This window comes from Gnatocerus cornutus, chromosome 9 (genome assembly GCF_029298725.1).
Source record: "Gnatocerus cornutus isolate USDA-ARS CGAHR chromosome 9, icGnaCorn1.1, whole genome shotgun sequence".
In the NCBI taxonomy this organism is placed as follows: Eukaryota; Metazoa; Arthropoda; class Insecta; order Coleoptera; family Tenebrionidae; genus Gnatocerus; species Gnatocerus cornutus.
In genome coordinates, this window is record NC_142241.1 from 11437671 (window position 1) to 11453675 (window position 16005).

The following is a 16005-nucleotide window of genomic DNA, read 5'->3' on the forward strand; positions in this document are numbered from 1 at the left end:
GAATGTGCATATAAATGAGTAAAATGTAAATTTGATTAATATGCATGTGTAGGCAGTCGCATTAAATTTCCTCCAAAATAAAACGCTGCAGATCAGATGGAAATGTATTTATTGACCTCTTACAGTTACCCTGTTCACAAAAATACCATCGGGACCCAGATAAACGTTTATAACTATATATCTGAAAGAGATTTGACCACAGAGATTCGTTCGTATTTAAAAAAATACATTTAGACATTGACAAGAACCCGAAATTCGTAATTATTTACAAGTTAAAATGGACTTAGACATTTCCTCCATAGCTAGGCCGTGGCGGATGCAGGAACGGACTGCGAGTCTGCGGACCCCCATTAGAGGAAGGTCTCGTGGTGCCGCCGTTGACTGTGACCAAAGTGGTAGTGGTCACTTCAGAAGTGCAGGATTCTCTTTTATGGTACGTCGGCTGACTGTACAGTCTGTATCGAACATTATGCAGGTCAAATCAATACACCATGCAGACCCAAAGAACTGGGAACTAACTGGGACAGTGCTGGGCATTAAAGAAAACGGTCTCGATTGCGGCTGGACATGCTTAAACACACATGCAGCTACAACTTTACCTATAAAAACGAGAATTATTGTCAAATCGGTTTCTTCTTCGGGTTATTTCCGACGTTAGAAGGTGAAGAGCGAAGTAAGTTTGATAGCCGTCCTTTCTTAATGCGGTTTTGGCTTGAAAACAAACGGAAATGGAGCGAGTTGTGGCGGTGGCTCATGCACAAATAAAACCAATCAAATAAAAAAAGATTTTATTTGCTAAAATGCAAAACATAAGAAAATTAATACAGGTACATTAATGTGTTAAACGGGCACGGGAAATTCGCAGCGGTTGGAATTTTAGTTCGTTTGCCAAAGGATCTGTTTGTTAAAAGTGGGATTTTCATTGCAGTTCTGCTCTAAATGTGTTTACTTTAAAGGTTTGATTACTTAAGAGCGTGGATGCTTAATTCAATGGAATTTAACTCATTTTAGTTAGTACAACAAAAATGTTTGAATTATTCAGCAGTGAAGGGCTTGTTTCAAAATATCGTAATTAAAAAATGGAGTTTTCATGTTTCCCATTTGTTAAACTGACTGGGAACGAATTATTTAGATTAACTCTAAAGCAACTAACGTGTAACTTTTTTTACCACGAACGAAGGCCTGCTCTTGTGTGATATAATTATAACTAAAATTTATCCTGAGCTCTGAAACAGGTAGATCAAAAGAAAAATGAGACAGAACTCATTTATAAGCTAAATTTGCCTTCATATTATATTCCGATGTTTCCAATTTTCAGGTTGAACTGGATTCCTCATTCGAAGTCATTACCAATTGAATCGTGTTTGTTTTGTATAAAATTATCATAAAGATAAGGTAAATTTATCGCGTTACGTCTCCATTTTAAAAACTTCTGAGTTTATAAATCCTTCTCATTTAATTAAATCATTGGTAAATAAACACAAATAAGTTAAGTTAATTTAAAAAAACTTGCATGTCAAAACATTTTAAAATACGAGTCAAACTCTGGAGTTTTACAATTTAATTAAAATCTTGAGCAATCTTTATCTTAGAAGACGTAGAAAAATAATCACGCCTTAAATATTTACAACTGAAATGAGAACCATTCATGAGCGTATTTCGTTTTCTAAAAATAAATTGTCATATTCAGAGAAATATTATTACAATTTTTATTGAAATTAATGAAACAATACCTCTATCGGTTATTACAAAAACATTTAAATTACGACAATCGCGTTTTATCCGGTTTTAATTATAATCAAACAAAGACTAAATTATAATAACAACAAAAAATTTGCAAAAGCACAGTGTCCATTTTTTTCTCCATTTTTGCATAGGCGACACATTGTACAACTTCACTCTAATTTTTTTTAAATGAGTGATTATAGTAGGAGATCCTAATGATGATAAAACTTAAGACGCCAAATGCCGAATAATGAGCGCCACAAATTCACAAAACTCTAGTCAGCGAATAAAATCGTGTTCTGGTAAATCCTTTTATCAAGGTATGGGTAAAATCGGTTAGTCTTTAAGATGTTGAAGACCAAGCGCAGATTAATCTCGAATTGTCTTGCAATCTGTCTTTGACTCGCGTAGGAATAATCTCCTATAATTTTAGTTCGACTTTGAACTAGATTTTTCGTAAATTGTTTAAATTCCCCGTGATTTTTGTTTAAATTTCCCTCATATTTTTCCAATATCAACAGTTATTATTTATAAAAAAAAATCAAATGAAGTTGTTTGTGGAACGTAAAATGTGCTGCCTACACAAAAAATCAGACGTAAATAGATAAACTTAATTGTCTATTGAAAAATCGTCTGAAAAGGAGTGAAAATTCGATCTATTTTAAATTTAAAGCAGTAGAAATTCCCATTGGCAAAGGAGTGGCTGTAACTAACCGCTGAGAACCTCCAAATATGCATCAGAACGTAAAATACACTTAACCAGCCTAGGGGATATTAACTTTGAGGTAATTAGTTCAGGCTTGTTCGAACTGTTTCATATTTTGTCATGAATCTATTTGTGTATTCTCAGTTGAGCGAATTTTACATTTGTTTTTTATGATTCCTTTGAGACAACGAAAGGTTCCTTTGTGGTTTAAAAAAATAAAATAAAACCTCGTGATTTATTGAGAGTTTTGTCCATGACATAAAATCGACAATGTCGCAGTGCACTAAAAAGCTCATATAAAAGTTAGATTGGAGTAAAACCGGTTAGTTGCAAGATTAAAAATGAGACTTCCAAGTGTACGTTTGAATGAAACAGTTGAACAAATTCTTCGGTTCCATCCGAAGCACATGTTAGACCAGAGGCTAACAGAAATTGTATTGTACAATGTTATTACATCGGAAAGAAGCAGATTCCCAGTATTAAATTGTATTTTCCGTGCAAAGCGCCTGAGGATGGACTGGCAACACGATCTTAGCGAACGCTTCCGTTGGTAAGAGGGTGTTCATCATATTTTCCTCCATCGATATCATCCGGCATTACCAACGTCCATTCCGTATTTCTGACAACCAACATGCAACATGCATTATGGATTATTTCGTGACAAATAAATAAGAACGTATAAGAAGCCATAAATACGACAAAAAGCCGACATGCTTACGTGATCCATCATCAATATCGAAATTCATAGTCAACATCGCCGATAATGACGACAAAAAATCTTTAACTTGTCAAAAGTGAGTTATTGTTAGACTTGCTGACTCAGATTTCAAGACTCAAGATCACTTGTGTCAGTCAGTACGGTTAATTCGGGGAAAAACGTGGCCTAGATTTGGAATAAATGCGTCTTGCGGCATTTCTGGATAGTTCTTCACTCAAGTGAATTGCTGCTTATGAATCAAAGCCGAAACATGAAGAGGTTAAGCCACAAATTAAAAGCTTTGCTGGAGATCAAATGGAAAACGAAATGACACTTGTTGAGATTATTTTTAGCACATACCGTGGCCGATAATAAATAAATAAATAAATAATAAAAAATTCAGTGGTATTTTGTACTCTCAAACTCGCCTCAATTATTCCAATCCTGAGTGTCTCTCCAACTTTAAAAACTCCTAATAACTGACTCCACCAACAGGTGAGTTCTTCGACTTGCAAATTCTCTTGAAGCCACACGAAAATGCCATTAAAATTCCAATTTATTCCAAATTTAGCCAAAATCCATTCAATCTTAAACAACTTACCGTATACTTTCAGTTCTGGATCTGGGCGACCAATCTTTGCTTCGACTCCCCGACCTGAGTCGACTCGGTCCTAAAGATCTTCTGGTTTTCCACGTTTCGAAATGATGTCGTACAGTATTCTGTACTTCCGTGTTCAAGAAGCAGTAAAATAGAGCCACAGTAAAGCCCTGAAATTATAACACGGTGATTATTATTTCAAACGGAATGTCGGTAATTCCAACGAATAGTCTGATTGAGCACGTCTCTTGCATTAGGATTTCAGGAATGGGAATGTTGGTGGATTGTCGGGCTCTGCGTAACCGTAAAATGGTCTATGAGGTGGTACTCATTCAATAGCTAAATCAAACAGATTGAGTGGTTTTAGGAGGGTCGAGAAGGGTGGCTATTGTAATATTAATGACGTGGTGGCGTGTCAATGTTAGGCATGTTGCAATAAGGGTTGTTAAACGGCGACCGGTAGAATACGGCCTAATTGCGGATGGGGGTGAAAAATCCAACTGCAGGTTTGTTTCATTGCTACTGCGGCAAATTAGTCTGTTTTTTAGTCAAGACATTGTGCTATGTACACACCAAATTAAACATGCAAAACCCAGCTTTAATACATTATGCAAGTGAACTTTGAGCTTTGAAAACCGGATTAGACACTGGATGTAATTTGTATGAGTGCTTTGTACGGAATCTCAAGCATTACTAAAGTCGTTAAGAAACTGCTTACAAATGACATCAAATTATAATCTGATTAATACAAAGCTTTCTTAAACACCTCTCATTTGGGAAAACGTTTCCAGCGATATTACGTCGAAAAAAATTACTTTTCTGAGAGTTGTTTCGTACTTCTTCTGGGATGATAAAAGTTCTATTAGTTTTTAAGTAGTAAAACTTCAATAAACGTCTTAATGGTCGGCGCAACTGAAATTATATTTGTTCCCAGATAATTAATTTTTCGTAATTCAGTTGGCCAAACTTTTAATAACTAGGGTCTTTTGTGGATTGCCCCAAGTCTGAATTTTTCATTTACCTCGTGGAAAACCATAATCCAATTCAAAAACATTTCTCAACAATCGCTATACAGGATGTGCGGAAAATCGCGCACCACCGTGAAACTGTAACATCGGACAATGCCATAAATCACCGGAAAAATGTTTAAAAAAATCCATGTCTTCAATTTTTCGAGATTTGATGCGTTGAAGAGACAAAGTTTGATGCAAAAATTAACGATTTCTGTGCAATAATTTTACGTTCAAATGAATTTGTTACTTAACGAACATTTTGCGCAAAGGCATGGTGCACAAAAAAATCAGAAAAATCTTGTAAAAAATGCCGGAAAAGTGTGGCATCGTTCACGTGAAACCATAGTTACATTACTCGTTTATGAGCCGATCTGACTAACGCCAACAATACAACAGACAACAGCAACGTTACTATGGCTTTGAATACTGGAAACTTAAATTATAGGGGGGTACAGTTCTGCAATGTTGCCATTTTCCTAATTTTCTTTTGCTCCTCCTGCGAAAACAGAGAGTCTGGAATTTATGTATGTATAAAGTTGGTTTTTTGATTGTCTCCAGTGCGTAAAGTGACCTAAGAGTCCGTAAAAGTATGTTACAAGTAAGTAAGTTTTAAAAAGTATACAAATAATTTTCGTGATTGAATTTGCACTCAAAAATAGTACGGAAATGCAGTCAATATATAAATTGTCAGAAATGTCACTTGAAGTATTTTTCGTTAAATTTTGCATTTTGCTGCAATTGTAAAAAAAAATTTGTTTCATACTCGTGCGAAATGGATGTTACGCATACGACGCACATTATTTAGTAATATTTATTTGCCATTTCGATGCTTTATTTACCATTAAAGCATTGTTTTGAATTGTTTGCTTAAAGCACTGTTTTGTAAGTTGGTACTCCTGTCATCTGCTTGTCAAAACTATGAAATGATCCAATCACAAGCGTCAGTTGCTGACAGCTGACAGCTGCTACTTAAATGCCATTTTACCATCTTACCTGTTATAATAAAATGTCCTTAAATGAAAGAAATAAAATTCTCCAAATTTTTGGTATAATTTTGGGATGTGTAACTTGTATTTTATATTTTAATAAAACGTTTTTTCGAGAAACATTTATCTTCATTTAATTATACATTGAAGCGCTTTACATGAACATCTTCTCGAAAACGGTTTAGAATTTTTACTCAAACTCTGAGTTAAAATACTCTTTAGCATGCCCCGACAGATCCAGATAATTAAAAGCAAACACGTTTTATTTAGAAAGACAATAGCATCATTCTAAATTTCCAAGTCTGATGAAATTAGCTGGTTTTATAAAACTCCTAACTAAAGCCAATTTGCAATTTTGTAAAAAAACCGCACTTCAGGTCACTTCAGATTTACACGTCGTAAACTCCAGCTTTGGCAAAAATAAAAGAAAATAGTTTGAAGCTGGAGCTTTTCTCGTATTTTTGTCATGACGTGCTATAACAGTCGGGAATAAATCATTCCAGCAGCTATAGACGCGATTTTTTATGGCTGTTGTCCTATCTAAAATAAACAGCTTTTTCACAAGAATATTCAACCGAAAGATCAACTCAATGATTGAAAGTTTCCATCCCTGTTATTAATCATTTTAAGTGAACAAGCTCCCTGCAGCTCACAAAATAATCGGAAACAGTTCACGAAGGCCTCATATTAAATCAACTGACGTTGAGCTTTGTTGGCTCATTCTTCTAATTCTGTGGCTATGATGGAAGGGTAGTTGTGCCTGCAAGCGTAATAATTTAATTTTCGGAAGCTGTATTTTTAATTTAACGTAATTGTGCTCTCAAGCGCGCGGCACTTCTGCATCGATTCTGACTGCAGTAACTGTATAATTTAACACGTCGTGCATAATAAAAGAAACACCTCAGTGGCCTAATGGACTAATGCATCAGAGACATTTAGAATGCGCATCCTGACTATCAGGTTTTCTACCGAAATTATCCCCGCTCCGGAAAGAGATTTAAAAGTCAGCATCTTGCTTTTGAGTTATTCTAGTTAAAAATTCAGTAAGCAAATCATTTATACAGTTTTATTTTTACGTATTGTTCCTTTTATACTTCCTCCGGACGGACGCGTTTCTAGTTAAATTAAAATAAACCGTCGGAATTTTTGCCTGAAAAGAGAAATATTGTTGCAGCTGGAGTTAGTTGTGCGTAATACATTTTCTGTTTTCTTTCCGTAGTAAATACAACGTACAATCAGTCTTTTATTTTTCTCTACATTATTACAACTCTTTTCTTCCGTAGTTCCGTAGGAATGAAAAATAACGTTTCAGTAATAAAATTTTCCGGTACATGTGAGTAATTAGCCGGTTTTAATTTGAACGTCACCGCGTACTTTGCCCTTCTTCGCACAGCAAATTAAAATTTAACGCCGTACTTTAGAGATTCTTACATTATAACGGAGTGCTCAAAGGAAGATATCAGTTGCTTAAATGAATAAATAAAAATTTCATTTAAACTGCGCCTTTGAAGAAATCCATCAGAGAGCTTCCTTTTCAAAAATTCATAGAGCTCGCTCTGTTGGCTTTATAGAAACGGAACTATACACGCTGCAACGTGATCCTTTTTACGAGGACAAAGACATAATTATTACACTGGAGATGATCCTGGGATAATGGCTATTGATTTGACCGAATTCCTATGAAAATCGTCAAGGTTAATCAATGTTGTGGGTTTGTTTAGACGGGAAACAGGATATGAAGCATTTTGTTCCATGAGTGCTTAATCTTAGAACGAACGAAACGAATGAGGGATAAACACGATTACTAGGAAGAATAGTTCGCCTTTAAGACAGCCATTGGAAACCGACCGTTCGACTGATTTCTGCTTTTTCTCAACATTCGGATTGATAAATAATGTAATTTGATTGCCTCGAAACACTAAACAGTACAAGAATGGCAACAATAAAATCACTGAAGATAAGACAAGTAACAAACGTAAGGCGAGATTCGTTTAGATGGTTTAATTCTTTGATGCAATCGCAAAAGGTTTCTGTTACTGCACAAAAAATAGAGTTTTAATTCCCCGCTGCTTTTTTTCAGGAAAACGAGCATCTATTTTAAGTCTTTAGGTTTTAGGACAAAATTAATTTTTCCATTTCACTTTCAGTTTCGCATTCCGTAAACATTATTAACCGACATCAAAAGCGTCGTCTTCAGCGGCGTAATAATATAGACAAAAAATTGAGTTTCTAAAATAGCACTTAGAAGAGTAATCCGCGGAAAGCAATTTTAATGCATTTAAGAGTATGCAATGCATCAAATTTGAACCTTTTTTTGATCTGTTAAAAGATACCGTTTATCCTAACTAAACCAAGTAAAACTTTTAATTATTAACTGCTGAAGCGTAATTTCGTAAATGTGCAAACTGTGATGAAAACGCTGCTGAAATTACCGTCAAGCTGGTTTACATTTTAAGTGAAACTACACCTTAACTGCATTTTTAGAAGAGAATCAAATGAAGCTAATTGGATTGTTGTTGATGAAAGTAAAAACTAAGTCTCGAGCTGGATGACTTTACAGGCGCTTTATTACTTTGATCATAAAATAAACATTTAATTACCATGTACATCACCCCGTTTCAAATAGAATGGTGCAAATGGAAAGAACCATTACATCAACTCAATTAATTAATTAAAAGTAAACAAAAATCAAGAGAGGTTTTATTCGTTTGCTTTGTTTAACACGTTAATGAATGGGTTCAATGGGGTGAAAATTGAATTTTTTCGTGGTGCGACGTAATTATTACTACAAAATTAATTACGACCTTCGTGAGCAACTAGGAAGATGTAATGCAATTTTGCCACTTCCGATAACAAACTATAATTAGAGGAAGCCTGAAATAAGCGAGTGGAGGCTTTTAATTTTATTATCTTTAATTATGACTCGTTCTTAATGTAGTTTCACTTACCTGCGTTGATAGAAGAACTGCTCTGATGCATTCAAAGATAATTTCGGATTTTTTATCGGGTGTGGGGGCGTAGATTGTGATGACATATGTGATTCCAAGAAGGGGCATAAGTACAAGCAGAGCTTTGGCTGCTTTGTGGTATTGTTGCGTTTCCACAGTGTTAGCAGAACGGAGTTTAGTAATTAGCACCCACATTATGGCCAACAGAAACGCCAGATTTAGTAGCAGGACTGCCACAGTCGGGCCTTGGAATATCCAATCCACTGCATGGCTGTTAAACCAGGTGCACTGCAACGGAAGGAACAGGTTAAAACTAAGTTTATGGAGTTTCAGATCGTAAAATCTTTAATGAAATGAGCTTGAAACATTATCTAATTTCTTCCAGATTTTCCGGGATTTTTGATATAAGCTACGACCTTCATAAGTGCATTCTTTTGGCTCTTGTTATTAACCTGAGATTTCAATTTTCATCAAGAATTTGGCAAACTTCTCCCCAAATATGTGTCTGTCACGAAGTTTTCGAACTTTGAATGTATTTCACCGTTGTATACGAAAACGTCACAGTAACTTCCACGCAAAGTTCTTCACAAGAACGCGATTTGTTGAATAATACATTTCCCGATAACTTCTCTTGTCGCATTTCTACATCCTATTTGTTTCCGCCAGTGTCATCTGAATCGTGCGTAATAATTCCACTGAAATAAATTGTGATTTTTGACGGTGATCCAATCGATTCTTAGCCGTGGTTAACTAATACAGCTAATAGCTTTGACGATTGATAGACGCTGACAGAGCGAATAAAATCGAGTGGAGGCGTCGCTTTTGTTAACGGAAATTAGTTCCGGGGGAATTAAACAGTGGAAAACTGTAGTCAACGATGAAGAGGTCATAAAATTCACGGGAGAGACATATAATACGAATACATTCTACACTGAAATATGGCGGAGGCTAATAAAATTTTATATTTCGAAGAAAACGAAAAGCTTTTCAGAGAAAAATTGAAATAAAACTATTGAAAAGTATTCTTTAGTGCGACGGATTTTGTAGAGAATTTTATTAAACTGACAAAAGTAATAATAAAATAGTATAACCCAGAACTGCTGATTATCGCCCGTTTGCACCACTTAACTTTGAGTTAAATTAAATTTACTTAGAAGCGTTGCAACGTCGGACTCATTTTTAATTTAAAATAAAATACTCACCGACGCAGGATCGCCTTCATCAAGAATAAAAAAGATTTTCACTGCAACCCAGATGAGAATGAACACCATTGGAAGTCCTATAACAACATAAACCAAAATAAATTCCACGAAGAGAAAAAGCTCACTTTGTTCCACTTGAAATTCAATAATGCCGGAAATAAAAACACCGTTGCAATTTAAAATTTTAATTAACAAACCGTGCAAATGTTACAAAAAACTTACCCCAGCCGATGCCCACGTAAACTCTCAGTTTGAAGTTCTCCCTGGTCAGGGTTTCAACCACCAAAATGTAGAGATACAGTCCTAAAAATGAAATTATTACAATTGGGGATGAAAAGTGGTGTTTGTTTCCACGAGCAGATGTGCTAAATGTGAATTAGTACAGACTACTCCATTTTGAAAATCGCACCACATGTGTCAACTCACCCTCCACAAACATCCAAAAAAATGTTGAAATGTGGAAATAATGTAGCAGCGTTATGATAAAGATACAAGCGATGGGAGACCCGTCTTTGGAGCCGAGCTGGAAATTATTATTCAACTCGTGAGTCGGGATAAGAATAGCAACTTACCACGGTCAGTGTTAGAATCCACATGCAGTACATGAACATGTAGGACCACATGAGATTCATGTGGATTCTGTTTCTGAGACATCGTAGCTCCCTGAAATTATTCACATAAATTATGAAGGGTTTCATTAAGCCCAACTAATTTATTGCGGACTTTAATTAGAGATTTGTTATTGTTCAGCGTAATTTTGAGGGCCGAATTTGGTTGTGTGCCAAGATAATTGTATCTTCGAGTGGATGTTATGGTACCGCTTCTCCTCCACCGCTATATATTACAGAAAATAGATACTCATTTCTAAAAGTTGGAATAAGAACCGGGCGCCAATTTGGCGTTTCTCTGTTTCGTAATCTGCGTCGCAAAAACTCTCCCTTCAATCTCAATTAAACTTAAACATAACAAACGTAAAAATGTTTACAAGCTGAGAGCATAAATTTTAGCGAGATTAAAAATGGTGGATGCGCCGGGACAGGGCATAATAAAACCTGTTTATTTTTAAAAATGCTAGCGCTGAAGTCTTATCCGATAAATTATGATGCGAAAGAAAAGTAAAGCACTGCTTACCAAACAAGTTGTCGAAGAAAATTGCCCGCACTTACTTGAAATATGTGAAAATCCCCAGCGCTATCGACAGCGTAATTAAACTTAAAACATATCCTACAAAATAGATCGTGGCTTGTGTTTCCACGTCCGGAATAGAAATAATCTCCTTGCAGTTCGAGTAGTCTGCTTTAGTCCACGTTCCGTTGGCAAGACACATCCTTGTGGCATTTTCTGCAACAAAATGAAAAACAGCAATATTTTTACAGTTAATACATTAAAGGCTCTCTTAAATCAAACATCGATATGGTGAGTAAACACGACAGATTAAATCATAATTTATCAATTACTGTGTGTGTTGTTTTATTGATCAGCATGACGCCAGAATGACATATTTGTAGAGTTTAATAAACAGAAACTGAACGTTTTGCTAACATTTCATTTAGGCTCAGATAAACCTGATGGAACGTAATTGGAAACATGTCGGGATGCACTTTTCATTTTACTTATGGAAATAGATAAATTTTCATGTGATGCAAATAAGGGAAAGATTACATCACTGTAATACTTTCTGGAGAAATTGGGACGATGGCTCTTCTCTGCATATTTTATAACTAAAGTGCAGTGATATGTTCATTTATGCTACATTTTTCTTCTTTACTTCAGTTTCAAGATCATAAGATACTTTAAACTATTTAGACCCTTCACATTAAATTGCGATGTTTTGTTGATTCCTTTAAATTCTCCGATTCTACAAATACTATCGTTTCATTTTTAATTACTTTTTCAATACAAAGTCGTAAGTTCGACTAATTAAACATCTCTAAATAAAGCCGTCGGTTTACAAATTAAAACAATAAAATCCGCTCTTTATTAATCAATCTACAATGTTTTAGGATGGTCAATACCATTTTATTACAATTTAAATTTTAACAAAAAAAGGTGCTTTCTTTTTGCATGTCTAGACTTGAAGATATGAAATATACTTTCGCCGGGAAATTGAATCAAATTACGTACTTTGTTGGTTTTCGTCGTATTAACAATTCAAGCACTTCTGGAAGTTACTGAGGTATTATTATACAGTTCGTTGTTGTAGATTCTGTAAGTTTTATTAAGCAAAGTTTCACAATTATACAAATGTCTTGTACAATGAAAAGCTAATTTAATATTTTGCATTAAAGCTTTGCATGTGAATATCAAACTAATAAACTGAAGTAAATTGTTATAAAATAAACGTTAGAGAAAGCGTCTAAATACATCAAGCAACACAGTTAAATATTTTGATGAAATAACTTTATGATGAGCTTCAACCGTATTACGAATCTGCTCATTGTAAAAAAGAAAAATAAGATAATGGTAGTAAAACATGACTAGGCGATTATTTTTTTAAATATTATTCCTTAATAAAAAACAAACAAAAACCTAGTTTAATCTAGTTGATAATAATTTGCTGAATGGAGCTTTGAGCTTCTTCCCCCAGAAATGGAACAAAAATGATTGGTTTTTCAATTTATACGGGAACTAGCCATTTGTTACATTTCCCACTAACGAATATGATTATTATTGCCTCAAATTCTGTTTTACCTTAATGTTTTCACAAATTGTATTAAAACTAAATTAGAGATAACAATTCCATCAGCCGGGTTTTATAAACAAAAGGTTCACTTCACGTTTGCATTGAATATTTACAGTCATGAATTGAATTTGTTTTTCCATTTTGTAATAAATCTTGATAAAGTTGACCATGCAAGACACGAGTTGGTTTATTTTAATTACAAACGTGAACTATTTGTTTGGACGCGGTTTATTTCATCCCCAAAAAGCCCTTCCAGGACAATAACCTCAATATCGTGCATGGTTTGACTGCACCAACTTTAAACCGGGATTTTATCTGTGTTTGCAGGCAGATGTCCACACCAGAAGTTTCCAAGCAAGACAAAATTGCATCCCTGTCGTTTACACTCTGATTTATAGACGTTGGAATTAGACGAAACTAAAGTTATAGCAGATTTGTTTGGCGTGAAGTGTCGCTGAGTTTAAAGAATATAAAAAGGAGATTTCTAAATAAAGTGTCGTTTTTATCACGGACCACAACTTCATTAAAACTTTCAAGTGCAATTTCTTTGACGAGGAGACAATCTCAAATTATTGATCGTTGAAAGCCGGAAACATTATGACCTCCCGTGTACGAATCACGATTTTACTTCCCATCGACCAAATTGCCGTTTAGTTAGCCCGCGAAATGGTCCTTACCACTTTTCTTTAAAGCCCTCCATTCCCCTAAGACACATAATATCCTGCGGCTGAGAGGGCTAAAAAAGACGGTGTCGAGGGAACCCTGCACTGTAATTTTGGGGGATTTTTAGAATCCGTGCCAACTCCCTCAGGATGAATTCTAAAAAGCGTACGGCCGGGGCGGGAATTTGCATCGAATTTAATTACTTTGTGATCCATAAAAGTCAATAAAAATAATAAAGTACCATTCGTGCGGGCAATACGAAAACAAAAATACAATTAAGTGGAGTCATATCTCTCATTCCGAATATCAACCGGCACTGATCGGAAATGTTGTTTCCAGACAATCGGTTTTTATTTCAGGCTGGACCATTCTTCAACAGCATTTTGTTTGATTGGGTTGACAGGTAACATGGGTTTGAATTGACGCTGTTAACGTTTTTATTTCATTTTGGAGTTTGAAAATTACTGCATTTACGTGAAGCGCTAAAATAAAGAAGAGAAATAGAAGTCTATTTATTTCCTCCGGTTTGTAAACACCGGAATTAATACAAAAGTCGTTCAAATCCAGCGTGAATCCTTTCTACTTTCATCATCTTATGCAAAGAAGACTCGATCAATAAAAGAACTCACAAAGTCTCCTTTCATAGAAGTGGACACATATTTTAAGAAAATTGAATAAGACGCCGACATATATCACATCTGGGAGAAAAGTTTGAGAAATCTTTCAACTTTGTAAATGAACGGTGATGACATGTCATTGAAAAATTCCCGCCGTTCTCCGGAACTTGGAAATTTGCTGTGCAAATGTTCTGTTTTATTCTCCACAATAAAGCCGTGATTTTTTACGGCGGGTTTCATTACGGTTTATTTCCGGAATATTACAATGTGGGTATTGTGAATAAAACAGAAATGTTGGAAACAATTTCCTACCGATTGTAAAACAGGAAGATTCTAAAATTAACTGCAGTTTCTAAAACGTTAATTAACCAAATGGCAATCAAAGCGTCAACATACTGCTCGGTTTCAGTTGAAAACTTTCTTCGAGAAAAAGACGAGTGTCTTCTACTTGCCTTAACTTTAAATCTACGGTAAACAGTTGGACTTTAATGTAAACACATAAACCTGTTTAAAATGCTAAACCGATTCAGCTTCTAGAGATGGCAAAGTTCTTAACCTGTTGCGTCCTTTGGGTATTCAAATTAATCCTAACGGATCGTTATAACTTTGTTCGGAAATGAAAACTACCACCGCGCCACCATTAATCATAAAGAAAACGAGATACTATTGTGATCCCAACTTTCTGGGGAAAAACCCTTGCTCAGCTATAAAGTCGCTTTCCAGTAAATACTAGTTTTTAAATTTCCTCTTATTGCGGCAAATTTTCTGCGGATTTACGTTCACCCTGTCAGATATGAAAAGTTTGATAGTCCCTGTTTGCGACATTGTAAAATGACTCATATACACTAAGATAATATTTAATTTGTTTGTTTCTGGTGCCATTCTGGCGCACTTTGACGTGACGTTATTCGGTAATGCATTGGTAAATAAACAACAAATGTTATTGCTAAGTGGCTGCCAGCTCCTAATCTCAGGTTATTGACGTAATTATCTTCGTGAAAAGCCCAATATCCGGTGTAGAATATGTAATATTTCTAGAGAATACTAAGCTTTCAATACTGTTTCACTGCACGTTCACTCCTTTCAGTACTAATCCAACGAGTAAAATATCAATTTCCTGCAGCACCGAAACCGATGTCACTTCTCTGAATTATTGAAAATTATTCTGGCTGCAGTGTCAAGAAAGATCCTGCATTTCTGATAGGTTTATGTCTATTTATAACATATTCAAATTCAAAAGTCGTGAAATAAAAGAGCTTCAATTTTTTTCTTTGAAATTAGACCCATAAAGTTGCAAATATTTGTTCACAAACGTAAAAATAAATCCTCGCTCGTTACGGTTTTAAATTTCTATTGTAATAAAACGGGCATAACAAGTAGACATTAATTCCCTCAGCACATTAAAAATGTATCTCCCAAACAAAATATTTGGATGAATTTTCAAATTTCAAAGTAAAATTTTATTACAAACTTCTCTGGCATCTCTGACCGAGCGGAAGAGTAATTTTTTGTCCGGTATTGTTCACGTGGCTAAAAGCTTCAATAGGTTTCATCTCGTATCGCTGAGCGAGCAATGTCTTGAAGCAATCGTCTCTATTTTGTTTTTGAGCGTTATTTTGATACAATTTTGTTGATTTGACCTGTGTATTTCATTCCGACGAAAATGGCGCCTTCAGACATTAAATGGATTTAACATATACAGAGAAATATTGAGTGCAGGAAACGCTGCAAAAATTGAGGTATATTTTGTAATTTAATATTTCCCGTTCGCTCTCTCTTTCATCGAGTAATTGATTTTTCGAAAAGGCCGACGTTCCTTAGAAGCTTCTTGCAATTCCCCTTTAATTTATGCGAGCTGACCGAACAGCCGACCCACATTCTTCGATAGAATGGAAGGAAACAGTGCTGTCTTTTTATAAATTGCCTTTGTGTTTTTTATTTTGCTGTTAATTGTGAATTTCTTTTCTCGGCTCCTGTGCCGTCAAAGGCTTTATCACGCCTAGTTGCACAAGATAGTCGGAAATTACCTTTTGTGTTACCGGTTGATTGGTGCAATTTCGACAAAATGGAACAGTCAAAGAAAACGCTTGAAATAACTGTTCATCATTTTCATTTTTTGCCTTTGTAAATGAATGAACTTCCTTTTGTGCCAATTACTGCCCCTAAA

General features: G+C 35.2%; 1 protein-coding gene across 6 annotated transcripts in view; it reads right to left on the bottom strand.

Moving 5' to 3' along the window:
* Nucleotides 1–92: 92 nt before the first annotated feature.
* Nucleotides 93–16005, bottom strand: part of LOC148168811 (diuretic hormone receptor-like) — a 46671-nt gene continuing 30758 nt past the window's right edge. For 2 of the 6 annotated variants that reach the window (XM_088045181.1, XM_088045182.1), the window contains exons 3-10: nucleotides 11042–11216; nucleotides 10448–10538; nucleotides 10302–10398; nucleotides 10098–10178; nucleotides 9876–9952; nucleotides 8674–8961; nucleotides 3730–3896; nucleotides 93–455 (exon numbers count right to left, since the gene is read on the bottom strand). In XM_088045181.1, coding sequence (XP_087901307.1) covers nucleotides 284–455; nucleotides 3730–3896; nucleotides 8674–8961; nucleotides 9876–9952; nucleotides 10098–10178; nucleotides 10302–10398; nucleotides 10448–10538; nucleotides 11042–11216 — 1148 coding nt within the window. In that variant the 3' untranslated portion in view covers nucleotides 93–283. The other 4 variants (XM_088045183.1, XM_088045186.1, XM_088045185.1 and 1 more) reach the window with 4 other exon arrangements.